Consider the following 27,673-nt stretch of genomic DNA (forward strand, 5'->3'; position numbering starts at 1 on the left):
TCCGAGTTTAGACAGCTGCAGTTCTTATGGGAGGACACTGGGACGGATTACCAGAGGCTTTCAGGATTTTGTCTCAAGGACTTCCTACAAGCTATCTGACTTCCCAACTAGGGCTTATTCTACTAAGTGCTGGAGCTGGACCCACTGGATCGGAACACAACAGTGACAAGTGTCTCAGGACATCTACGTTCCCTTCAAGGAGGAGATCGGGGAACAACATTTCTGCTTTTATCCCAAGCAGAATGTTACCTCTATTTTCAGTTTCAATGAAAAGTAGGTTTCCATTAAGGAATGTTAAGATTTGATTGAAAAATCTCAAATGTCTTTCATGTAATTAAGAGAAACAAAAGCTTCTTTATTGATAATGACAATGTGATCCATGTCAGCACTATCTTAACCACAACATGACCATATCGAACCCTTTCATAATAATAGCTTATGAAGCATCTCCCTATGTGCCAAGCACTGTTTGAAAGCTTTACATGTATTAACTCTTGGATCCTCACAACCACCTAGGAAATGGGTTATCATATGTAGCTCCTTTGAAGCAAAGACCCAGAGGTTAAATAACTTCTGCAAGGACACAGAAGTAAATGCAAAGCATTTTTCCTTTATTACTATTTTAATTAAGAAGTGGTATCTCTCAGTCTCTACCATCTACCGTACAACTCAACCTGATGATACCAGCTTATAAAAGTAATCTGTTTCAAGGCATGAATCATAGTAATGATAGAAAAGTTACTTCACTTAACCTTCAGCTAACGTGATTTCAAGTTACTCTATCTCAATCTTCTTGAAATTTCCTTTCTCCGCTTTCTGACCTTCTGTACCACTGGCCTGACACTGCATTCCGGCACCCTTCCTGAACTACTGCTACTGAAATTACTCGGCTGAAGATTACCAGCAATTTTACTGTCCAATGAAACATCTTTCAAGCATTCATCCTACCTGACTTTGTCCCCTATCTCTAACAATCCTCATCTCTAAGATCCTAGGCCTCTCATGCAGTCTCCATCACTGCTTTTTTCACTTTCACATAACTCTTAAAAAGGAGAAAAGAAAAGGAACATCTAACTGCATATCTAAGTCTGGAGAGTTAAGCTTGTAATTCATCACATTTAAGAGTTCTTCAAGATTCTGTACTCTATAGCACATAGTGCCTAACAGCCACAAGTAAGTCCGCCTATAAGTCAGAACAACGTGTATCGTCATTTCCGACGAACTAACAGTGGTCTAAAACTAAATGTTATACCTCTACTGCCCTCTAACACTACCACACACAGACACACACACCCAGTCCTCTCTGTTCTGCGCTTCTAGTATACAGCCTGATTACCTGTAGGCAAGCCTGGCTCCCATCAGTCTACTTCACTTTTGTCCCACTTTCCTAGTACCTTACAACCACTCAGTAGCAGAGTCCTCTGTGTTCTAACATCACTGTCTCTCATATCCACTGCTTTTTTTCAGTTAGCACTGCAGATACACTTACATGCATGGAACCCAAATTTTCACCTAGCCCCAACCACAATAAACTCATTAGTATAACCCTTGTCTCAAACTCCTTCCCAATACTGCCAAAACGTGCAATCCATCAGGTCACTTCACCGGTGTGAGATCTCGGACGGCTCTAAGTAACCCGCAGAAGAAAAGGCCGACTGCCACTGCCTATTTTCACAGCCATTTACGTACAATCTGGACCCAATGTGCATTTTCTACTTTTGCTCCCTAAACGCTACCCATTTACTCTTCTTTGCTCTAGAAAATGTTCAAGTTGCCATTACTGAATATCTATGCGTCACTATGTACGTGGCCTCATCATGCTCAAGTCAGAACTATTACTCTCCGAAACATGGTATCTTAATGACCCTGAAGGTCCTACTTGAACCATGGTCTACTATGATATAAACTAGCTGTACACCTGAAAGTCTCCAATAGCAGGATGAAAACTCCTTCCAGTAGGAGTCTCTCTCATTTTTGTATCCCACATAAGCACCTAACAAAACAAAGGCATCCCCTAAAAACCTTTCAAAAATGAGCATACACTGTGAGAGGATTTAAATAATGATCGTGAAATTGTTGATTAAAAAATGCATCCTGGGGGCACCTGGGTGGTGCAGTCAGTTGAGCCTCTGACTCTTAATTTCAGCTCTGGTCCTGATCTTGGGGTCTTGAGCTCAAGCCCTACATCGGGGTCTGCTCTGGGCATGGAGCCTGCTTAGGATTCTCTGTCTCTCCCTCTGCCCCTCCTCATTTTCTCTCACCAGCTCTCTAAAATGAATAAATCTTTTTAAAAAATGTATCTTTGGAGTACCTGGGTGGCTCAGTCAGTTAAGTGTCCAATTCTTAATTTCAGCTCAGGTCATGAGCTGTTGTGAGATCGGGTCCCCCTCGGGCTCCGGCTGGGTATGGAGGCTGCTTAAGATTCTCTCTCCCTCTTTCCCTCTGCTCCTACCCTCTTCCCCCTACCCATGAGCACATGCCCGCTCTCAAAAAAAAAAAGCATCTTTGATTTGATTTCTAAAATCATTATTTTCCATTTCAGAAAACATGGAGATACGGGTTTTTTAATATGCTAAGAAGAGAAATACTGAAGTGTTGCACTCTTAATCATTAAGGAAACATATGGGAACAATTAAGACAAGAAGCACTTATGATGAGTCTATTTTATCCAAATGTAAATCACATGTTTAGTCTAGAAAAAATCAAGGTAAATTTATGTTTAGAGGCTAAACTGGCAGAAACTAAAATATTTTAATTATGTGCATTATGACATTTTTTATGTATACACAAAATTGGTAGTAAAGATAACATTAAATTATTTGCATATTTCAGCACTTATACAAAAACAATGTAGAGAGTTAGAAAAGTATCATTAAATTCCTTAATTCAATATACCGGCATGAAGCAGTGAGACCAGGATACAGAGACGGGACCCCGCCCTCAAATCACCAAGCACCCACACCACCCCACAGGACTCCGACCACCGCCACGGAGAGTCCCACACCTGTGGTGCTGGTTTTCCTCACGTACCTCCGCAAATTTTAAGTCTAAGTCATCCAATTTCAGCTCTCCAGAAACACGGAGAAATTAGATTATCTGGCAACTAGTCACAAGTAGGTAGAAGAAAACTGACCAAAGACAGATTTCTACAAAATTAGAGATCTGAAGTTGACAGTGGAAAAATGTGGCAGATTTACTCTGAAAGGATGCGCTGAGCACACACTCCATGGGGGAGCAGACAGTGATGGGGACAGACATGACCCCAGCCTTCAAGGAGCTCACGGTCTCAAGGAAAAACCGTAACTATCCAAACAGGCGTCCCTATCTGTGCTATCTGCCACAACGGAAAGACGGGGCCGTGTGTGCAGGTGGAGATCTGCTGACTCGGGAAATGACAGGGAAGCCGAGGCCGGGCAGCCAGGTGCAGGGGGTCAGCCTCCAAACGTGTGTGCAGGAAGAGCCGACCGGAGGGGAGCCGGACTGGGGAAGGGCGGCAGGCAGGCGCTGTTCTCCCCACTGCCAGTAAAAAGAGCAAAAGAACTCTGGTCGCAAAGTAGATCCCAGAGGGCTGGGGAAGTTCACGGGGGGTAGGGGAGTGACTGAGATAAATTCAAATTAAGTGTTGTTCCATTGCCACAAAAGAGGGTTTTCTGCTATTGGTTTGTATACCTTGTTTGTAAGAGACAAGGCTGATTTGCTTCAGCAACAACAGAGAAACTGCACGAGGGTACTTACGAAACTTTTCTAGAGGTGACGTACCCTGACTGTGTATGGGCACCAGCTGCGGCGCTGGGGGCGGGGGAGGCTGCGGAAACGCGGCCGGCTGAGTGGCTGCAGGACTCAGCACAGCAGTGAACAAGTCTTCGACATCCTTCCCTCCAAGCTCTGTGACACAGAATTAGAGCGACAGTAAGAGTAAAGTAAAAGACTACTGGAGCCAAAGTACACGGAATGCCACTGCCATAAACTCGAAGTACACAAACAAGTACCTGGAATTTTATATAACTTTCCAAGAATCGCTCCTAGGATAAAACAAAGAAACACAAATATTAACAACTACCATGTCAACGTACTGACACAATACAGCATGTGACATAGAAGTGATCAGAAGAGAAGTTCAATTATAAAGAAGCATGCAGAAATCTTTGAAAATCATCTTTACTCGAGTCTTTTAGAAAGCCTAGATGCAGGGCAAATATTTTACCATCTGTGACCATCTTGTCTAGCTCAGGACTGAGGATTCCATCTAGCTGCTCTTCACTTAATGGTCGGGAGCCTGGATTAACACTTGGCTGAGGCAAAGAGGACGGGTCTTCAGCAACAGGACCAATATCTATTCCGGCTAGAGGAGCAAAGTAAACAGATTACAAGTGAATTCTGAATATTCATATAAAATGCCCAGCACTATTTACCTGCATCAACATACAACAATATGATTAAAACAGAGCAATGAAAAGTTTGTAATTCTAAATTAATCATGGTTCTTATATCAATTTGAATGGTCAATCAGTAAAAATCAGGCACAATGTAAACTTAGGTGCCACTTAAAGTTGTATTTTAATCAAAGTAAATACATTTCCTGAGGAACAGAAGAACACACGTGGTTCTAAACTTCCACAAAAAATAAGCACTACATCATTATATAGTAATCTACAAGAAGATTCGATATGTAGTATTTAATATGTAAGTGATTGCTTTAGCTTGGAAATAGTAATTTCCAATGTATAGTTCAACAATCACCTGTAGTGTGTGACACAGGAGGGACAGACTTTCAAAAAATTAAGGCTCTAAAATTCTCGATGTTTAGTCAACGTTATGCTTCTGTGAATAATTTCAACTACAGATCATATTTTGGAAATATTCTGTAGTCACAAAATAAGATATAGATTATACTTATAACATAACATGGTTTATTTCATACAAATTGGTTTCCAGGCAAAAATCGCACTGAAAAGTGGTCCATCATCTACTTTATCATGCTCTCTCAGTACTACTACCATTAAAAACTAAAATTTAGTCTGCCCTTATATACTCTTGTATTAGGAACTAACTGTATAACATGTGGGTAATACTATAAATTACACAATAAGAAGAATAAAACCATTCATTAAAAAAAACAAAAGAACTAGTGACAAAGTCATCCAAAGCACAGCACAGCCGTACCGTGCTTTAGCTGTCCCCACAAAGGGAAAAGCGAGGGTGGATTAGTGACAAATTAGCACTCTAACAGTACGCATGCACCTACAGGTTGTTTCAGCTGAAGTCACTATAGAAAAGACTACGTCTAGTCAGCCGTCATCCATGGCTCAGTTTCTTACCAAATGGAAAAGGTGAGCTCTCAACCTGGAAAGTGCATAAATGAAGACCTACAAGACCCAAACCGAATAAATGGAGGGTTACCACAGGAGCGGGAGGTGAGAGCGACGCAAACAAAGAAGAAACGGGACACAGCAAGACTGCAGGGCGACAAGCCTGAAGTCTGATGCCATTAGAAAGACAACAGAAATTAACTTGCTATCTCCTCTCCTAAAGCAAAGGGGCTGAGGTAGATCAAATAAAATGATGAGTTTGTTGACAAAGCCAAAACAAACTTTCTTTCTATTTCAGAGGAAAGACTAAACTTATTCCACACACACACACACACACACACACACACACGCCTTTCACCGTATCATAAAACAGACACTAGACAAATACAGACATAGATACCTGAATGATCAACTGATTTTGCAAGGTCATCGGAAATTATTCCAAGAATGTCATCATCTGTGTTTAAGACTTCAGAAATATCAGCTAAGGGGTCATCAGTCGTACCTAAGCATAGCAAGTATATTTTTAAAGTCTCAATATTGTCCTAGACATTAAGTTCTAAAACACGCTCACTCATTCGACCATACACTAAACATCTAGACTACGGCAGATATGGAATTAAGTGCTAGAATCATAAGATTATTACTTCTAAAGTAAGGAATTTTTCAAAGAAAACACAAATCTATGTTTTGAATAACAAAACATTAAAAATTAAGACTACTTTTGTTTTGTGACTGTTAACAATAAAACTTAAAGACCAATAAGAGAAATAAAGGCAATAAAAGTAAAATAGAATGCTCTAAGAAAGCAAAAAAAAATGCATTAAGAAAGTGACATTTCTAAAAGTGACATCTAGAAAATAAGACACAGAAGATAAATATCAAAGTCAAGTGCATTTAGAAATTCCTTGTAAAATACAAAGGAGTACCATCTAGTTAGATGCCTACTTCCAACCTTGATCTTAATACTGATTAATCATTCGTGTACTTATTCAAAATTATTTCCAGACCCACAGAATCATGTCTATGGATTATGTTAACAGGCATTGTCCCAGCCACTGGGAATTCAGAATAACCAAAACAAAGTGCTCGCTCACTTTGTTCACTTTCTCAGAGGGAGCCAGCAAATACATGACAGCAGTGTACGTGCTATGAAGATAACAGTAAGGACAAAGGATTAAGAATAAGATGTGGAGATGATAAAGTATTAGATAAAGTGGTCAGGGAAGACCATTTAAAGGACATGACCAAGGATTAATGTAAATGAGTAAGGGAGTAAGATGCATAAAGATGGAGAGAACACTCCAGGCAAAGGGAAAAGCAGATGGAAAGACAGAAGCAGAAGGGGTTTTGCCAAGTGTGGTCTGTGTGCTTGACTACAGCAATGAAGGGAAGGAGGGGTAGGAAATAAAAGGCAGCTAAAGTGAGATTCCGTATGGTTTTCTAAGTCGTGGTGAAGGCTGAGCTCTATTCAGAAACATAAAGCAGAACGGGAACTTTTTGGAAGGTGGAGAGCTAGAAGGGGATATGAGTGATATCGGAAAGGGAAAGCGCTGGCTTCCGTGTGTAGAACAGACCGGGGGAGGTGGGCGTAGGGGAACTCTGGCAGTGGGCAGGCCTGGAGACCTATCAAGAGGCTGCTGCTGTAGTCAAGTGAGAGGTGGTCACACCAGGCACTCTAGAGCAGGAGGGGGGGGTGGAGGTAAGACGTGGGACTGTGGGCTACCTCCTGAAGGAGAGACAAATCTGCGGGCGTATCCGGGGCGCAGTGTCAGATAACAGAGCCAAGGAGGACTCCAAAGTTGGTTTCCAGACTCATCAGTAAGACAAAAGGCTAGCTTTAATAACGAATATAAGTTAAGAAACATCTGCATTTTTAAATCCCTGTCAACTGTGTTTTTACTTTTTATAAAAAGGGGGGAGGGGACATAAAACACGTGTAAAATCCTAGATAAAATATCCCTGTAAGACACAAATAGTCTTGTTCCACTTAACATACTTCTCAAACAGAATTCATAAGAATACTTTCATTTTTCAAGCTAAAAACTAAGGTAAATTAAGTGCCCAAATATTTGTAAAGTTTTTAGAGAAATAAAATCACTTCAATAGTGTCTTCTCTAGACACTTTCGGGAAAATAATCTGAATTATTTCAGGCATTCTGTGTGCTATTAAACCAATGGAATTCTACTACATAAATTATAACTAACATAAAATATTTTAAAAGTTCACCCCTACTTGGAGAAAGGGATTTTTCTATCTTACCAACAAATCATTAGAACTGATGTGATAGATAGATTATACTGAATGAGATACAACAAGCTGCTACTCATAAGCTTCCCTGTTAGGCCAGAGTAGTTCAGCTGCAGAGAATGTCCCATTCAGTCTGGGTTCTGGAACAGGTGCTATTCTGGTGCTCTCCATTCTGGCTTCACAACTGAACCATTCTCTGCAGTTTCGTGAATGTATCAGTGTTTTTCCTGCCACAATATGTCTTCTGCCCAACTTCAGTTCTCTTCTTCATAAAAACTCAAGTGCAAGTAAATTCTAGTTAAGTTTTTAAATGGCTAGTCAAGACTTTTACAGGAAGATATCCTTCCCATTAAGATACTGTCCGAAGGATCCACAAGTCTTTCGCTATATATTAACAATATACTGACTTGGGTAAGAGCAGGTGAGCACTTAAAGCAACAGAATTAAAGTAAAAGTAAAATGATCTCCTAAGATAAACAAAAACCATGGCCTGATTTAGACCAGTGTTTTAACTTCCCCACTGCCAACAATAAGACTGGACATCTTCTATGTGTGCAAGAGCGGGTAAGACTGCTTCTAATTATTTTGAGAAGTTAAAATAAAAGCCTGTATGCCAATCCAGGGTAATGCCAAGTTAATAGAACTGTAATATATCAAAAGTCATCTCTCAGTAAAAGGTCACCTTAAGATTATTTTCCAAATTGAGTTTATAAAATTCACTGAGTTAAAAAAAAAAAAAAAAAGTAATCAACAGTAAAAGGGGAAGGTTGTCAGAAAAACATTAATATACAACTGATAGCAAGATAAAAATCTAGACGTGGGGCAGAAACTCTGTGATCATAATTCCTACATACTGAACTAGTTAAACTCCTAGAGCCTTAATATCATTTTATAAGCATATTAATGTCTCATACCTTTCCCTGCTTCTAAATAGTCCCCACATTCACTCTATGTAAGGTAGTGGTTCTCAATCAGGGGCAGTTTTGCAGGGACATTTGGCAGTATCTGGAGATGCTGCTGGTCATCACGACATGAGGACAGAGATGCTGCCAAGCACCCCACAATGCACCAACAGAGGTTCATCTGGCCCAAACGGTCGGTAGTAAGAAACGGTGATCTAGCACAATATATTTCATTGGATTAACACAGACTGTCAGCCAGGCCCCAGCATCCCTCTTTTGCATTTCCTTGGGTTATGTGATTAACAAAAATCCATCTCACTTAAGTCAAAGGTTATTGCATTTATTACTCACCGACTATGGCAAAATTACACTTTACATTATCCTTGGCATATTATAAACTGAGCATTCTCCTCTGCAACACTTGATTTTGGCGGCAGTTACACCGATAAATTTATTTGCCAAATCCTAAAGACCTGTGAAGCAGTTGCATTTACTGAAGGCGTACATACTATACTTCCAAGAAGCTGACTTTTAAAAGCATATGAGGCCAAACTAAAGCATTTCGAAGGCTTTTTACAAGGGATACAAGTGTCACATGATAAAGAACGCGTCGTAAATTATTCCACATACCGTGAGTTCCGGGTTTTGCTGGAGTTGAGGATGAACTAAGTAGTGGATCTAAGGAAGGATCCAAGAAATTTGTGTTCATGTTTGTTTTATATGAAAGGTGAGCTGTATCTTCTGGCAAATTATCTAAACTTAGCTTGTTTTGTCTACTTGTATCTAGAAGATCTTTTCCAAAGAAAGCTTCCTAGATAAAGATAAGCACATATGAAAATGACTGATTTAGTTATATAATTCTAAAATGCTAACAGGTAACTCTGCCATTTTTGACAAGAAGTCAGAATTAACACAAAAACTTGGTATTCAAGAATACAGAAATTGAATACGGAAATATATGAACAATACAGAAATAACCTGTCAATTGCTTTATACAGATTGCCCCTTATTTTAAAAGATGTTTTTGTAGTTTTACTGGAGACAAATAAAATTATGCAAATAAAACCACACACTTATGTCAAACATGTTTCTAGGAACTGCAACATAATAATCCAGTTAATTCCAGGAGATCAGGCAACAATTAAATTAAAAACTGATAAAATTATAATACTCTTGGCACTGATTCATATTTTTAAAAAATGAGTATTATTAGTATTTATAGATTACTTGCAGAGAATAACACAAGGGTTTGAGCTACAGCTTCAATATTTACATACTTCAGGTAGATTTAGTAACCTCATATTGATTCACACAGCCACACTGAAGACTGAACATGCTATAAATCTGAAAGAGGGTTTTATAGTCATTTGAACCATACTATGTGCACAAAATTTAGCATTAAAGGCTTTTGGCTTTTTATTCACTTTCTCATATTAACATTTCTCCATTTCAATATACTTCCTCTACCTGAGAGACCAGTGTTTCAAGCTGAGTTGCTTACAACTAGAGAATCACTCCAAAACTTTTCAAGGATCAGTAAGGAGGACAAAAGGAAGCCCCTGGGACCCGCCCCGCCCCCCTTCACTTCAACCCAACAACCAGAGCAGAAGCTCTAGTCTATTTTCTGTAAGGTGTTCCTGTCTAGAAGAAGGGTCCTTTGCAGAAAACAATTTTGCAGAAACTCAACACTTAACACACTCTCGCCAAAGACACGTACACAGAAAAGGTTCACTGCAACATTTTTTACAATACCAAAAGTGAAAGCAGCTTCAATGTCTGTCAAAGGCATTATGACTAAACAAATTATTGATACCCAAACTATAAAACACATCAATTTTTTAAAAGGATGCAGAGCTATGCTGTCAAAGAAAAGTTCTGAAATACAGTATTAAGGCAAGTTGAGTGATGTGTCCAGCAAAACATCAAATACAAGCCAAGACTATTCCCGTTCGGCAAAAATAAGTTATAGAATGAGTTCTGGAAGGATAAACACCGAACTGTTAATAATGCTAACTTCTGCAAAGGGATGGGGAAGGAGGTATGTGACGTCTGGTAGAGGTGATGATCTATTTGATTTGAAATTTTCACATTTTTAAAATGAACACGCTGTTTCACTAAGAAAAATCTGAAAATCAGCAGAGTTAGAGCACCAGGTCGAGTATGGTCCGCTCAAGAGTGTGTTTATCGTTAGGAAAAACCGAGAATAGTAGAGCATCTTGGAACTTGAGAGATCATTTATTTCATGCCTTTGGTGTAAGTCTGAGACTATGATTAGCAAGACTTTTTCTCTTTAAGTGACTCAGGATGACTTTAGTGCTATTTATAAGCAACGGTGTTAACATTCGTATCAATTTGATGGCTTTCTGTTAACTTTATATAAAGGAATGGCTCCATATGGTTTCAGATTTCATAATGATTCCCAGAACAAACTGGAGATTTTAAATGTACCACAGGGGTTCCTAAGGTCACACAGCAGCTAGGTCTTAGGAGACCACGTAAATATTTCTACTGGGTAGATTATATATTTATAGTTTATCCTGATACTGTTAAGATTAATAAAGAAAAACTGGGAAACGGCTGCTGAACCCCTGTGGGCTTTCATCACTATGTATTCCCTCAATGGGGGAAAAACACAACCTGCTACCACGAGATGTCCAAGAAACAGCAGCATTACAAAGGATTCCTTCACATCCCCCTGCCCGAAGAAAGGTCAGGTGTTACTGAGGGACAGCAGCGGAAAGAATCCCGCTCAACAGATCAAGATTATAGCAGTGATCAGGAAATCAGATCGACTACTCTTAAAGCTCTTTTCCGAAGTATTTTCCTGTGTTCGTAAGTAGCTAAAGAAGGCTTCGTACCTACATAGAGCACTCTCAGAAGGTCAGCAGGAGGAGGCAGAGGTGGAGAAGCAGGTCATGTGCTCAATATTCCCAAGAAAGGGAGGGGAAAGGGATGAGAGGAACCAAACCGGATGCGATGAAAGGCTAGATCTCCTGACCAGTAAAGTGACTATTACATGTTTAAAAAGGGGGTACACAGTTAGGATGAATGGGTATTTGAAAGGAATCCAGGGAAAATAAAACATTTATTAAAGAAAGCCAACACGTATGGCACAAGTTCATACTTCCTATTCAATCTCCCAACATTGCTGGGGCACACAGATGGTGAACAGAATGAGATCAAATCGCTAACTGGTAGCACAGTGGTATTCAAACCCGGGACACCACTCCAGCCTTAAAGGCCCCACTCTAAAATGGTCACTGCCCTTAAGATATTAGCTAATAAAAACTTGTACTTATATATATTACTACATACTGTACACTATGCTTAAAAGTTTTATTAAACACAGAAGACATTTTTACTCAAATGAGTATTTGATTTTTATACTTCTAATCTACCAAAAAAGAAAACTGAAGAAGCTGGATGTTAGCTGAATGGGTATGTATTTTAAAACCAGTATAGAGGACAAGGGTAGATGGAGAGGAGAAGGGAGTTGAGGGAAATTGGAAGGGGAGGTGAACCATGAGAGACTATGGACTCTGAAAAACAACCTGAGGGTTTAGAAGGGGCGGGGTGGGAGGGTGGGGGAACCAGGTGGTGGGTATTAGGGAGGGCACAGATTGCATGGAGCACTGGGTGTGGTGAAAAAACAATGAATACTGTTACGCTGAAAATAAATAAAAAATTTAATTAAAAAAAAAAAAGAATACTGTAGGCAATACACATTACATTCAAAATTTAAAAAAAAAACAAAAAAACAAAACAAAAAACCAGTAAGAGTCAACTGGAAAATAAAGGTAAAAAACTAATAACTGCGATTCAAGCAATAAAGCAGTATCTTTGTAGGCCGTTATCCCGTGGGGGGAACAGACCAGATGGAGACCCTGTGATGGTCTGCTCCAATCCCACTTCCACACCTGAAGGCAGAGGACCAGCCCCGCCATATCTCTAGTGTCGGGCCTTCTCCAGACAGCATCACGTGGTTTGGAACGCACCTGTGACCTCATGCTTACAGATCAGCTAGAGAGAATTCTACTTTCATGCAACCTACACCTAGAAAACCATGTCTTCATGTTGAGGGATGTTTTTTTGATGTGTATTTTAGAAAACGGAAACAATTCCACTTAAAGCCTTGGATCACTGGCCTCTAAAAGTGGTGAACAGTTGTTAAAGCTGTAACTTGGCTGCTATAAAGCCATCTTTATTCACTGAATGTGACCACTCTGACCTGTACTGGCCGAGGGAGCTGTCTGTCCGCGGGACGTGGGTGTGGGGAGCACACATGTGCAAATGGTTTATAAGAATGAGCTTTCCCCAGTTCAAAATGTCCTTTTATGTCTTATGAAACACTCAGAAGTAAAAAAAAAGCTGGGACAAAAAAGAACTTCATGAATAGTATCAAGGCACAAAAAAGATAAATTTTTGAGGGCCTCTGAAAGGTAAAAAAAAGGCACTTATAATAAGGAATTGAAACAAGTAAAACATTAACAAAGTAACAAAACCTTTTCCAAAACTCAATACATCACATTTCTTCTGTTAATCAACTACACAATATAATGTAAAGCGAAGCATTACTTGTAAATAGGCAGGGAAAGTTTCTTCGAGCTTATTTTTCCGTTTTCGGTATCTCTTCTTTATTTTTTCAGTGTTTTCAGTAACAGAAACGGATTCGTCAACTAGAGCGTCTGGTAAGTGCTCGCTCCAGCCTGAAACAGCAGTCATATCTGTAAGTTTGTGGTATTTAAAGTTTTCAGACAAATCCACCCAAAGTAACTTTATAGCTTAGCAACATACACTCAGATCCATATAAACAAACAAGCTTTTTCTTTTTTTCTCTCCAGTTTTATTGATATAATTGACATACAACACTGTAAGTTTAAGGTATACAGCAGGACTTGACAAACACGCTTTTTCACAAAAAGATGTCAAAGCAAGTTTATTAGTAAGTTTTAAGTATCATTAAAAATACAACACATGTCTACTTAGTATCAATATGAGCTTACTATTGTCTCTTAAGGAGTATTTCCTTACTTGCAGAGCAGTAAATTGTTTTAACATCAACATTGTGTTAAAAATTAAAATAATGAAAAATCACATGCTCCTGAGTCTGGGGAAAATGGCTACTGGTATACTAAAGGCAACTTATCAGGAACAACCTTTTTGTAGAGTTTATCAGGCAAATTCAACAAAAGTCTTTTTAAAAACATGTGTTCTTCAATTAAGCAATTCCAAGTTCAGGGGTTTATTGAGAATCGGGTTTTTGTGGTACACATATATTGTAATAATATATATTGTAATAATATATTACTATCTAAAAATATGCTTGTAAATATACTATGAATGCCCAATCTTAAAATCAATCAGAAATGGAAAGAAAACAAAATTTTGATCTATGAGATTAGCAAATAACTAAGTACACTATTTCAAGCAAATAGGTAAGCACTCAAATGACAGGCTCATACTCCCAAGGCAAACAGCACACCCCTTCTGGAAACCAGTGAAGGCACTTTCGTTACCCAAATATGTAAGTGGACTGACTCTTCTGAAAACTACAAATGGTGGATAAACGTTCTTTAAACAACCTTTTTAAGTGTAGAGTAATGAACCAGAAAATAAAGAATCCTCAAAGACCAAAAAAGTTCAGGTAAAAGAGGAACCACAGAAAGAAATACACACAGAACCAAGTAAAGCGCTCCATGATTTTGCTAAAATCCAGTGGTCCTGAGCTCCCGTGTTCAGAGCCTCATGAGGAATGGGGACTGGAAGACAAAGTTTAAATCCTCTCCCCCGGAGGCAGAGAGATTAGCCAGAGGTGCCTCCTATAAAGGTGAGACCCGGAAGGATGCTCAGGGTTGGTTCAACAAGAAACACATCCCCCCAACCCCCACCTCCCCCCCACAGGACCCCTCCCCCTCCCTGTCTCCACCACCAACAGCAAAGAAAACGGCTTGTCGTCTTGTCATGGAAGTTGGTGCTGGGCAGAAATGCAAAAACTGGAAATCTTCCCTGAGAGTTCATAAACTCAGGATAGCCCTAATGTGTAAGAAACCTGAAGCTATAACAGAGGTGGACCAAAAAACTTCAAGACAAGAATTTAAGCTAAATTCTTTCAGCTACAGAAGTCCCGGGTACGGCAGTAGCAGCTCGTGTTCCTCTGGTAACAGAGGCAGATTCCCCGAAACAAGCCACCTTCAATTCGGTCCTCAAAAAAGTTGAGAGCATGTTCTACAGAATATGAGCTCAGGGTAAGAAAAAAATTGCAAATATATTACGTGTATGTATGTATCTCAGACAATAAATACAGTGAAATGAGGCTCCAGGAGAAGGGCTGGGAGAGACATGCAGGAGAACTGTATGTGCGAAGGTGTTAACCCTTTCTACCCTGCATCACTGGGACACACAGAAGTAACAGCGCACTGAGACTAGGGGGAGCGAGCCGTAAGGAGAATCTAGAAGGTGTTAAAATACGAGAAAGGCAATTCAGAAAAGGAAACAACCCATAACACAATAAACACTCCCCAGATGACTCTAGATGCCACATATGAAGGGATAAAATACTGACCTAACAGAACTAAAATTAGAGGACAGAATACAGAAAGATGCAAAACACAAAACCAGTCTCAGTGAACATATCCTATTTCTTCGGGCGTCTTACAGCCATTGTAAATCATGTTAGAAAGTCCTTTAAAACCATCTGCTTCCTTTTAAAAACACAATTTGTAATTTTCATTAATTCACAGGTCAAAACCGCACCCCATAATAATGGAAGAACTCTAATCAAAGCACATTCCGAAAACAGCTCCTTCCTTCACATCCTGCAGAAAGCATTTAAAATGCATAAAGCATACAGACTGACCACACTGACACAACATGTTCATCAGAACCAGTTCTCAAGCTATGGCTTAAGCAATGATTTAGCCTTCTCTGAAGATCTATGTGAGGATGACAGAGTAGTTACTGGAAAACATATTTCTAAAACATTCTACAATTTTTTTAAAAATTGTTGGACTGGCTGTCACTTTCAACAAAATAGTCTAAAGTCTCCAATTCCATACCAAGGAGATAAGACAGGCTAAGAAGGGCCTTTTGTGAGATGACCGGGAAGCACAAGTGTGACTAAGTGATCCAGTCCCTACAATGTTTGTACTTAACTCAAGAAAAACAGAAAGTTGTTTCAAAAAAATCTCAGAGGAATATACTCTACTGGACTTAAACCTTTTCCTTACCACACCTAATTTCTGTATTACAGGTATGAACTCTATAGGCTCTCACATCCCTGACCAATAAGAAGCAACAAGGTTGTGACTGCAGCATTATTTAGGATGGTTCTTTTCAAGAGGGATAGCAAGAAAAGGGTAAATCAAACAAAATCAGTACCATACCATCATCTCTGCTAGGTAACTGCTCAGAAATAGAGCCTGAAGAATCTTTTCTGATGACAGATCTTTTCGTTTTTCCTTGCCCAGTTCGACTCCTTTGCCGTACCATAAATCCACCAATACCTATCCAAAAAGGAAATTGGGTAACTTTGTCAATAATTGATTTCTCCCTGTACTAGGGAGGGTGAAATTGCTTGGAGGCATTTCCCAAATTCAATATGGGCGAATTTAAATCAATAATCATTGTTATGTGCAACGCAAGAATTCAGAAATAAGCAAATTATAAGAGGTCAAAGCTCCTGATGGTTAGCTTACCCCTAACCGGACAGGTATAAACATACATTGTTATAGCACAGAAAGGTTGCATGCGCTTCCTCTTCTCGCCAGTGTCAAAGTAAATATTACAGTAAATCATACCTGTTTAACATATATTAAGTAACTCATTTATTATCATTCATATTACTACATTAGCTGTGGGAGAATACGAAACTGAACGACCCAAACAAAATCAAGTATGACTTCAGGGGCGACATGTCCGGTGAAGGCTCCTGGACATGACACACACACACAGCGCCACAGTTCAAAGCACGGAATCTGGAGCCACACTGTGATTCTTGTTACTACGGGACTCTGGGCGAGTCATTTAATTTTCCAGTCCTTCAGTTCCCTCCCTGTTAGACAGGGACAGCGGCTAGCCCCTCACCTACTCATACATATATTATAAGGGCTAAATGGCTTGACAGACGTAAAGTACATAGAACAGTGTCCGATACATAGTCAACGCTAACAGTTTCCGTCACAGGACAGAGCCATCTAACGCACTGTGACCTAACGGGTCCCTCAGTCACAAGGATGACCTCCACGGGAGGCGGCAACAGAGAGGAAAAAAACGCAATAAATGTAAGCTCCGAAGGAGTTCGCAGTGTCTAGAAAAGTTTGTGTAGTTATAAGGTTCTTAATTAGGAAGAAATGAAATGATTTTCATACAGTGACTAGGGTGAAGTGTATCTAGGTTAATAGATGCGGCCCATCTTCTGGAATGTCACCTTAAAGGTCTTGCAGAATACAAACAACAGTGAGAAAGTTCCTCCCGGGACATCAGAAGGTATTTAGAGGTATTTAGAACACTCTTATCAATAAAATACAAGCAGTCAGAAGGATAAAGACTGAACTGATGCCATCTGATGTCTCATTTGACCGGCAAATAGACATTAACAAACCGCCTGAAGAAAGCTTATATACACTCTGCACTGTGACCAGTTCAGTAATTTTTTTCTAATAAGGCAAATAAAATTTGACAAGCAAAACAGCTTCTTCCTCCACCTCTGAGGCAGGGAGGAAAATAGAGAATTTTATCAGTCATACACTACCTGAACTATAAATTTCAGGAGGCACAGGAACCCTGTTGTATTACCTTCTAATTGTACATTTACTGGCTCCTGCGCAAGCGCTGAAATAAGTTTCAAAAACAAATATTAAGAACGAATGCTGAAAACCAGAAGAATTCAGAAGTACACATCAAAGGAAAAATAAGTAAGTGGCTTTAAAAGTACAAGTACAAATAAAAGCCAATATAGTAAAGCATTTAATATAATGGACCACATCTGGGATAAGGCATTAAAATAATGATTTACTGTGAAGTATTCACATACTCCATCTATGGAACTTCTACCTCAAAAGCATATTGAAGTAGTTCAGTCCTTCAATTTCTACAGTCAAGTTTTAGTTTGGAGAGTTGCTAAGGAGCTACCTTTCATCTCGAGGATTTAATTACAATTGAATCCCTCAATATTATATTTTTCTTAAATTATCTAAGTTTGATTACATTAAAATATCTCATTTAGGACTATACCTGGTCTGTAGGGTTTCCTTTTTCTCTTTTTTACACCTTCTGTTCCTTCTACTCCCTTAGCTTCATCATCCACAGCTTCCCGTTCAGGACTAGATTCTGATTTACCATCACAATCCAGAAGTTCTCCTTCTGGGGGGGAAAAAAAGCAAAAAAGGAAAGGCACAGATAATATTGGAAAAATCTATCAAATACAGAATTCCTGTGTGACAGAAAATGCAGGCCAAGTGGCGACTAAGCCGCTCTAACCGGGCATCCCAGGAGGTGGGACAAGTCTAGAAAAAGATGGAAAAGGCCCCAAATAGTCACAGAACTCATGATGCTTCATGCACTGCTTTCAGGAAAAGAAATCTCAGCAACAGGGAGGGGAAACACACAGAGAAAGCTCAAAAAGACAATTATAAATCAGTTTGCAGTTAACAATCATTCCCTTCCCTTCAGTTACATCTTCAGGCTCAGGACCTAAGGCTGTCTCTCTCTAGCCTAGAACCCTGTCCCGAGGTCCAACTGTAACTGTAATTACCACCGCATTACCAAAACCTTGCTATCCAAAACTGAGGGCAGGGGAGAGAGGGACACTTTCATTTATTAGGAAAAAAGCCTACTTCTGTTGCACAAAGAATTTGTTTCTGATACGCTAAGGTAACTGTTTATAACTTACTTTCCTGAAGAAACATTGGTTGAACAGCGGACAGCTAGCAAAAGCAACAACAAACGGCACTGTTACAGTATTTCAGGAGCACCCCAAGTTCACTTGGCCGTTACAGACTCCTGTGGAATCAACTATGTATTTATCTGTAACATCATGCGTGAGGTTACTCGTTATTTTTATGGGGATGTACCCTCAGACTGCCTCAATCTGGAAACATCGTTTCCCGTGGAGGTGTGGTGTAGAACAGTAGTCAAGGGGAAAACCTTCTCAGGCCTTTTTGATGCTGTTTTGCCAACCTTTTAAAAGATTCTGTAATCTCGGACTTTGCGAATTAAAGTGTACTGTCAAGAAATATTTGAAACGCAGCATTTCTCAGGTTTGAAAAAGATGGAATCCTTTTCAGACACCGACTGTCCACAAAAACCGGAACTCTTCACTGTACTCCGGCTGATGGTGATGTGATCAATTCCTCGCAGATTACAGACTATTTCTTCACAAGCCACAAATCACTAAACTGCAAAATCAGACTTCCTGTTTCACAGTATTTGAACATCAGCTCTACATAACCATCAGAAAGTTTTTCTCCCCACCCCACAGATCCAAACACACCAAGGTGAGGGGGAGGGCTCTCAGCCAGAACGATCCCTCACCTGCCTCCTGCAACAGCCCCAAACAAACTCACGCACCACAACTCCTGGGCCCAGTAGTCTAGGCACATTACAGCCAACTGTACTTTTAAAAACTGGAGGAAGACTAAGCCGCTATTCACTCAGAAACCTCCAATTACCTCCCAGTCCATCCACAGAAAATGTAAACTCCTAAGGTACAAGCCTGTGGTTCTGTGTGACCAACTGAGTCATGCTTTCTCTCTCCTTTTACCCCCGATTTCTGCACCTCCTGCTGTCACTTCTGTTCACCGCTGGGTACACTGGTCTTCATGACATTCCTCAAACATGCTAGCTGGGCACACTCCTGCCCAGAGCCTGCGCACTGGCCTCTGTCCCGTCTGGGATGCTCTTCCCTCAGACAATGCAGTGGCCTCTCACTCATCTCTCCCGTGTCTGCGCTCGCCTACCGCCTCCAATTCACTCGATGCCTCCCACCACCATACGCATGTGGATTCCTCTTACTCCGATGCTAGTTTTTCCAGAACACTTGCCACATTGTAATCAACTCATTTATTATGTGTTGTTTTTGAAAGTAATCTTTTCTCCTAACATTAAAAAGTAAGTTCCATGAGCAGGAATTTTGTTTACTTTGTTCACTGACATGACTTCCAACACCCAGCACAGAGCAGGATCTGACAGATACTGCTGAATAACGTGATGGACAGAAGCTTTATTACTTTGTTTCTGAGTCAGCTGAAAAGAAACAACCAACCTAAAAGACACAAGCTTATGGTGATCTTCAGAAATAAGCAAAAACGTAACTCACAGTGAATTTAATACTACTAAAATTATTTTGTCATCTCAAGGATTCAGCTAGAAAATCCTTGGTGTCTACTGCGATCAAAAAAATAGTTATAAACGGTACGTTTATGATGAACATCTGTGAACATAAATTTGTACTTGAACATTAATAATGGTTTTTCCGTGCAGGAACGCAGGGACCAAGTTCTACTTTAACTGAGCCACGGTACTTGAGCTCACAGCATCTGAGGTTCATGGTGCCACCTAGCAAACTAGAATGCAGCCCTCTCAATTTCCCTATCTAGGGAATACACTCCTGATTTTGAAGTTGCTCACATACTACCTATCTAAGGTCATACTTCAAAGATACGGCATTCCTGGAGATTTCTATAATGTAAATAAGTCTGTTCTAGAGACTATGTGAAAGGACGAAAATCTGAAAAGTCCAAGCAGACAACTCACTTAGAAAGGCCAAGGTCGTATCAAGGGTTACCTAAGTCAGTAGATTTTACCCTGAGATAAAACATGTGTATTCTAAAAGCGATTTTATTTCATTCTTGTGAACATATTGAATGGAAAATAAATCAGTCTTACCTCGACTATCATCCATTTCTCCATCCCTTGAATGTTCTGACTGGATGTCTGGAGGTGTCTGAAGGACGGCCACACTATTCTGATTTATAATCTTCAACTTCAGCTTTGGTTTTGACCGTTTTCTTCGGGGAACTGTAACTGTGAGGCTCTGTAACTGAGTCATCCCTGATTCAGTCAAACACACGCCATCCTGGGTGTACGTCTTGGGTGGATCTAAAATTACAATATCCCAAGGATATACATTCAAAGTCCCACTTTAATTTGCACTGATAAGTTGAGGGCTGTTCCAAAATACCTCGTGAAGGGAATGTGACTACAAAGCAATTATCTGTGAAATGCACAAATAATTAACTGCGCTCAACTGAAACTAAGAAAGAGTGGTCGAACTTCCTGGGATTATAAGCAGAAAGGTTACAAAGGTCTACCTGGCATTTTCTCCTCTATCTATCAACATAAGGATTTAGAAAGAAAGCACTGACGCTAAAAGTAATGCTTCTGCTACGTGACTACGAGCCTTTCCCAGACTATCTTTTCAAACTAAAAGGTGAGGATCAATTTATGTAAGAGAAACAAGAATACTACTGAAGCCCATGTGGACAGCCAAGGATCAGTATAATCAGTGACAGGGAGAGATGGTGAATAAGAAGAAATCCTGCAAATTTTTAAATGTACAAAACTGCAATCCACTAAAATTTCTGCACTATCCAAATGTTTTTGTATCCAATGATACCAAACAGAATTAGACAAAAGAACAATGGTTTAATAAAAATATCCTATTAGTCACCACCCTAGTTAATCCATTACAAAAAAAATAGTAAGAGATTGAATTAATTCTTATTAAAAAAAAAATTCACTGTTCAATAACCAGGCCTTACTTTCTGCTAATTGGTTACTAAGCGCAGTAATACATCAATGAACCCAAAGCACATATGGGGTCAACGACTACTGTGGGTGGTTATTTCACTGCTACTTTGCTGAGATTGCTAGGAAGAGCGTCACATGAAAGCTGGGTAAGATGCACATAACACATGTCAATCACAGAAATGATTTACAACATCAGGGAACTTAGGCTGAACACTCATACGACAAAGGCAGGTTTCGTGGCACATGCGGCAGGTCGGCTGTGTAAATGATCCAGCATGTGCGTGCTCTCTGTAAAGGACGGAGAAGCAAAGGGCTGCAGGTTTTACCTAGCTCTTTCACTTTTGTGACGATCTGTGCTACGAGGGAAGATTCACAGCAGTCTGAGGAAGGCACTGAAAGGGAAAAGAAAAAAAAAGAAATTGTGTAATTTTTTCAGAAAAGGAACACTGAAGGATTTACATATAATTAAATATTCTACTTCTGTACCCATTTTACTGAAGTAAATACTTAAAACACTGAACAGAGTTAAAGACGGTCTTTAACAAGACCAGGGAGAAGTAGTGGAGGGCACACCTACCATGGAGGCCCGGAAGGCAGCAGCACACGGATTTCTACGTATTCCTAGGAACTACAAGATGACGGGTCGTGAAGGGAAAATGACACTGTGTATCTACAACACATGCTTAATTTACTTTCTTTAGGGAAGCCAATTGTTTTAATATATTAAGTTGGGGAACATATTTACAACTAAAATAACTTATTTTTCATAAAATACTTGTCCGGATAACTGTTTCACTAAATGAAAGAGAGAGGCAAGTCCACTCCCTGGGTACGGACAGCACAGTGCAAGGGAGTTACGGGAGCAGAGACCCACTGTTCACGGTATTTTCTTACCATTTGATGTAGGCATATAGGGTCTGCACATGCTACAGTCAAAACCAATGTCGGCTACATTTTCCACTTCCTCTTCAGTACTTAAGTTTTGACAAACTGCGTGCATCCATCTAAAAAGACCATATTTTGCACATTAGAACAGAACTGCAGCAGGACGTGGCAGCTGCCACACCGAGAGCCCCGAAGGCTCGGATGTTCCTCCTATGTTGCCCCTTCTCCTGACCACAGCTCCGGACCCACGAAAACTTTCAGAGCTGAGAATAAGCAACAGAAAAGGAGAGAGATCAAGTACCAGTAAGGAAGCAAAAGCACATAGAGGGCGGGGTAAGTGCCCTCAGGTCACACAGTGAGTGCATCAGAGAAGCAGAAGCTAGCGAGGGCGAGCACGAAGGAATTCTGCAAAAGCACCACGTTGTCTGCGAACGAGCTAGCATGTCTGGGCTCCGTGTGACGGGCACCCACTGTGGGACAGACAGAGCTCATGTGTTTGAGGCTGAATGCTCACGGGGAAAAAGGAGTTACCTTGCCTTTGAACAAAGAATCGCTAGGCAGAGTCCTGAGAACCCTGGTTTACTGGCAAAATAACGTTACAGCTAATACTACACGTACAGTGCTGACTATGAACACAGCACAAGATTGTACCACCGAAACCAAAGAAAACACTCCTGACTTTGAAGTTGCTCACATACTACCAAGGGCGGGGAGCTCATACCCAGCATCTGGACATTTAGTATCCAGAGCTTTAAGAAAAAGTAGCTTAAGGAAAATAAAATGTGTGAGACCATTTGTAGAATCTAATAAAAGTTTCAAAAACTCTCCATGGAGATGCCTGAGTGGCTCAGTGGGTTAAGCCACTGTCTTCAGCTCGGGTCATGATCTCAGGGTCCTGGGATCAAGTCCCATCGGGCTCCTTGCTCAGCGGGGAGTCTGCTTCTCTCTCCGCCTCTGCCTGCCTCTCTGTCTACTTGTGTACTCTCTCTCTCTCTCTCTGACAAATAAATAAATAAAATCTTTAAAAAAAAAAAAACCTTCACAGAAAAATGCATACATGCAGGCAGTAATTCTGTACCTAAGTTCAAGAATTCATAAAGCCCTTAAAAGCCTCAAGTTAAAAATCTCTGTCTGGAACTGCAGGTACAAAACAGGAAACTTGTGTAAGTTTCTAGCTGACAGAAAATCTAGAACGCAGAAAGTCTTGCTTCTTAAATTTAAGACGGAGAATGTTATTTTCCAATTTCCTTTTGCTATATTTAAAAGAGAAATGCTTGCAAGAGATAAAGGAATTTAAGAAGTAGCACAATACCTATCACACTGTCTGCACTGCAGAATCAGGTCTTCTTCTCGGTAGTTCCGATAGCAGACGGGGCAGGAAGACAGGCTTGCACAGGGAGCACACTGTGTGTAGTTGTTCTGCCACTCGCATCGCAGACCCGCAGATGTCGCTCCACAGTGCCTGCACCAAACACACCTGAAACCCGACACCCCCCAACAAGTCTCATTTTATTTACGTAGTTATTTAGTTACTATAATCAAGAAGCTACACGAGAACAGAAGAGGGGGAATCGCTGAAAGCAAATCGGAACATTTTTCTGAATGGCGGCATGGTACCTCCCATACTCAATATATTATTAGGCAATGAAGCAGGTGCGGCTAATTTTTAAGAACTGTGGGAACGCTGTGCACTTGAGAGGCTAAGGAGGGAGAGGCAAGTCCTGCAGTACCATTTGCACTTCCAGCCCCCCTTGGGCACGGTCTGCAGAGGAGGGGCGAGGCAGTAGGTGTGGTAGCTTATGTCACAGTCATCACAGAGCAGGAGTCTTCCGGGGTCACTCGCCTTCCCACAGGCCTCACACACGGTGCACTCCAGGCACCTCCAACCTTTGCTAAGAACGACTTTAGTGATCTGTAAAAGAAACCACCGATCCAAGTGATTGACACACTAACCGACTCCTCATTTTGCATGATCACGTATGTCATACACATGAGGACGCAGCGTATGTATCAGGAAGCAGGGAAGAGCCAATCAAGTAACACGTACTGAGCATCAGCAGTGGCCCAACCCAGGTGTGGGAACATGTACTTTCACAAGGGCCCTAATGGGACAGAGTAACAGAAAGCAGAACATACTTGAATGCCTAACCACCTCGTCCTCGGACTTCATGTCCACTTACAGACGCGGCGACTAGATTTTGAAGGAATCAAGTATACGTCCCCTTTCCTGTTAATACAAGTTTTGAAAATGTATTGGCCTAGTTTCCACCTGTGATGTTTCATGAATTCATACTTCTAAAACTTGTATACATTGCAAAAGGATCTATATATTAAAGTCAGTATTTAAAAATCTAAAAAATTTAGAGTAAATCATAAATTCCCAAGAAAATACATCCCAAGGACATTTCATGATCTTGGAGGCTTTCAGGTCATGAAGGTGGGACTTCTGATGCTCATCACCACTCTGTTTAGTCTCCTCTGTCACAAGGTCTAAGTTAGCAGGAAAGTTTGGGAATCTCTATACTTTTTTTCTTTAAGATTTTATTTATTTATTTGACAAAGAGAGATACAGCAAGAGAGGGAACACAAGTAGAGGGAATGGGAGAGGGAGAAGCAGGCTTCCTGCCGAGCAGGGAGCCCAATGTGGGGCTCAATCCCAGAACCCTGGGATCATGACCTGAGCGAAGGCAGATGCTTAATGACTGAGCCACCCCAGCGCCCCAAGAATCTCTATACTTCTGACAAACTCCTCAAAGCAGCCACTCCATGTACAATTATGAACTTGGATCCAAATGAAAACTCTCAAAAAAACAGAATCTGTAAGACAGGACCACAAAGTAGGTATGTTACTGAAAGAGCAAACAAAATACAGAATAAAAATTCAGATCATGGGGAGTAAGAAAGTCTAAAAGCTATCTCAGAGGAAAGTAAAAGAGCTAAATAAGTAAAAAACAACTATCAAAATGGCATCAAACTTTCCAACTATGAACACTAAAATAGAGTAATAGTTTTCAATTCTACAGGAATATACTTTTCAAGATACAAATCTTAACCAAGTAAACAAACAATTAAGTGTGGAAGGAGAATACCTTTTAGGGATACAAGGACTCAAACTTCATCTCCCAAATACCTCTTTGAATGAAGTCAAAGACGTGAGGAACAAAACAAGGGCCACACCAAGAGCAAGGAAGGTGAGCAATGTGGGAAACAATGACCTCAACAAAGGACCTCAGCCCCGGGGAGCTGAAGAATGAGCAACAGACCTGGAAGCTAGCAGCGCAGATGAGGAGAAAAGAAATGGGAGTGTCGGGAACGGGCAGGACTTTTTCCAGAAAAAGTTACTTGCCAAAATAATTTGATATGATCATGTTTCTACAGTACATAAAAACAAACAACAAAAACTAATGAATATTCATGAATCATTATGATATTTTTGCTATTAGAAATTCCAAGACAAAGCCATAGTAAACTATTTAGGTCTCCCGTGAACACGTACCGAGTCATAACCAACACTGTTTGCTGACTGAATGTAGTAGAACAACTATATTGGGAGGAGAGGTATATTTTAAGACCTAAATTGGCATTTATTTATTCATAGCAAAAAGTCAACAAAATCAAACAAAGAAACAGCAGAAGCAACAGCATATTATTTATAGCTTCAAGGTACCCCCTAGAGGCCCTGCAAGGGTCAGAAGCAGCCGCCTGGGCGACAGGACGGAAGCGCGGAGGCCGAGCAGGACAGCAGACAGCCAATCATCGTAAGGCTCTGAAAGCTATTTGATTTGTAAGTATGTAGATTTATTAGTCTGATTAGCCTACTGATGCTTTTAAATTACTCACAGATTATCAAATTATGTATTATTTACCCAAACGGAGGACAGAGCTTAGGACAGGAGGAGCAGGGTGGCTCAGAGCAGTCAGCAGCAAACTTCTTTTAGAAAGGACCGGAGAGTAAATACTCTGAACTTTGTGGGGCACGTGGTCTGTGAACAACACGACTGTGCCACGACAGTGTGAAGCCCACAGAAGACATATGTCAACAAAAGAATATGGCTGTGTTTCAATAAAATTTCATTTATAAAGACAGGCAGTATGCCTGATTTGGCCTGAGGGACGCGACTGACCATCTCCAGCTCAGAGGAACGGTCAGATGAAGACGGAGTGGGAGACAGAGCCTAGCTATCATGTGTCTTCATTCCTACTAAGTTTTCCTACTTCAGACACCTACCCTGTGGCCCTTTACAGCCACATTCTCGGGTTACTCAGCGATACTCACTCTCCCACACACGTCAGTCTGGTTACTATGCCCACCACCATTCACACCACTCCAGTCAGTCTGTCCCACCGCCTCCCTCCCAAGCCTGAGCTCCCTGCAGCTCCGCCCCGTCTGCACAGCCTCCCCTCATGGAAAGGGTCCCCCAGCTCCCAGCAGAGTTTGCGGAGCTCGACCATCAACTTTCTTTTTCCTCCCACTGAACTGGTTTAGTCTTTTCGGAAGCTCTTCCAAGAAAGGAATTAACCAGGGTTTCATTCGTAAGTTCTGATGGATGTGTTTAATAGTCTGTGAGATTACCTGCTTCAACTACGATGGAGTACCTGGCATGAGACCTCTGTCCTACCATAAAATACCAGCAAATGGGACAAAATGCATTAATCGCTTGTTTCAGATATTTAACAAAAGGCAGTACAGGACTGTGGTTTCTGAGAAGAGAGAACAAGTGAGGTGAGTCCTACAATATTCTGCTGTAGACCGTTTCTGGACAGCTGCCCAGGGACGGAGCACTCCAGCAGAGCACAATGGCCTCACTGAGTTTAGGCACATGATGGAGTTCTGGGAGGCGGAGGCAGTTGCAACCGGCAGGACAGAGTCCTGGAAAGGAAGGCGCAGTGGAGAGAAAGAGCCCTAGATGCCCACGCAGAATTTCCCTCACGTCTTTGGCTGCACATCGAGCTGCATACACGGGAAGCCAAAGAAGGACACGACAAAGACCAGGACAAAGACCAGCTACTGGGCACTTTGAAGCTGAACAACTGTAACAGCTCACACAGTGCTGAAGACATTTGAATCTCAAACAGTCAAAGTAAAAAGACACTAGTGAGGGGCTTATGGGGGGCTCGTGGGGGGAAGGAGACAGGGAGAATTCAGCAGAGATGTCGCGAAGGCCACACTTCATGTCTCAGATTAAACTCGAGCTAGAACAGCCGTCACTACAGTGTGGTCTAGGAAACCCTAGTGGGTGAGGGCAAAACTACTTTTAAAATGATGCTAAGATGTTCTTTGCCTTTTTCACTTTAATCCACTTACAGTGAGGCTTTGCAGAGGCTACAGGAGATATAAAATATAAACCATCATTACATGATATCCTAACAAACATGCTTATATATTTATGTTTCAAAACATTCCCAATTAATTTCTATAAGTAGTCAATAATGATTATTCTCATAAACAGAAACTCTATGGGGTCCTTAGTAACTTTAGACTGTTAATGTTCCAAGACCGAAAATTCTGAGAACAGCACCTCAAAGTGAAGGTTCTCCAGACCCGCCCCAGAAAGCCTCAAGAGGCTTCAAATGGCTCG

General features: G+C 40.7%; 1 protein-coding gene across 10 annotated transcripts in view; it reads right to left on the reverse strand.

Moving 5' to 3' along the window:
* KMT2C (lysine methyltransferase 2C) overlaps nt 1-27,673 on the reverse strand; it is a 273,727-nt gene that overhangs the window by 51,424 nt on the left and 194,630 nt on the right. For 7 of the 10 annotated variants that reach the window (XM_080818342.1, XM_080818350.1, XM_080818349.1 and 4 more), the window contains 13 exons: nt 23,825-24,006; nt 23,407-23,571; nt 22,104-22,213; nt 21,536-21,601; nt 20,346-20,558; nt 17,694-17,822; nt 15,845-15,964; nt 13,038-13,168; nt 9,093-9,273; nt 5,710-5,814; nt 4,205-4,342; nt 3,990-4,022; nt 3,736-3,885 (listed from right to left, as the gene is read on the reverse strand). In XM_080818342.1, coding sequence (XP_080674468.1) covers nt 3,736-3,885; nt 3,990-4,022; nt 4,205-4,342; nt 5,710-5,814; nt 9,093-9,273; nt 13,038-13,168; nt 15,845-15,964; nt 17,694-17,822; nt 20,346-20,558; nt 21,536-21,601; nt 22,104-22,213; nt 23,407-23,571; nt 23,825-24,006 — 1,723 coding nt within the window. The remainder of the gene's footprint in view (nt 1-3,735; nt 3,886-3,989; nt 4,023-4,204; nt 4,343-5,709; nt 5,815-9,092; nt 9,274-13,037; nt 13,169-15,844; nt 15,965-17,693; nt 17,823-20,345; nt 20,559-21,535; nt 21,602-22,103; nt 22,214-23,406; nt 23,572-23,824; nt 24,007-27,673) is intronic. The other 3 variants (XM_080818343.1, XM_080818351.1, XM_080818346.1) reach the window with 1 other exon arrangement.

The sequence above is a fragment of the Martes martes genome (genome assembly GCF_963455335.1).
Source record: "Martes martes genome assembly, chromosome: 11".
Lineage (NCBI taxonomy): Eukaryota > Metazoa > Chordata > Mammalia > Carnivora > Mustelidae > Martes > Martes martes.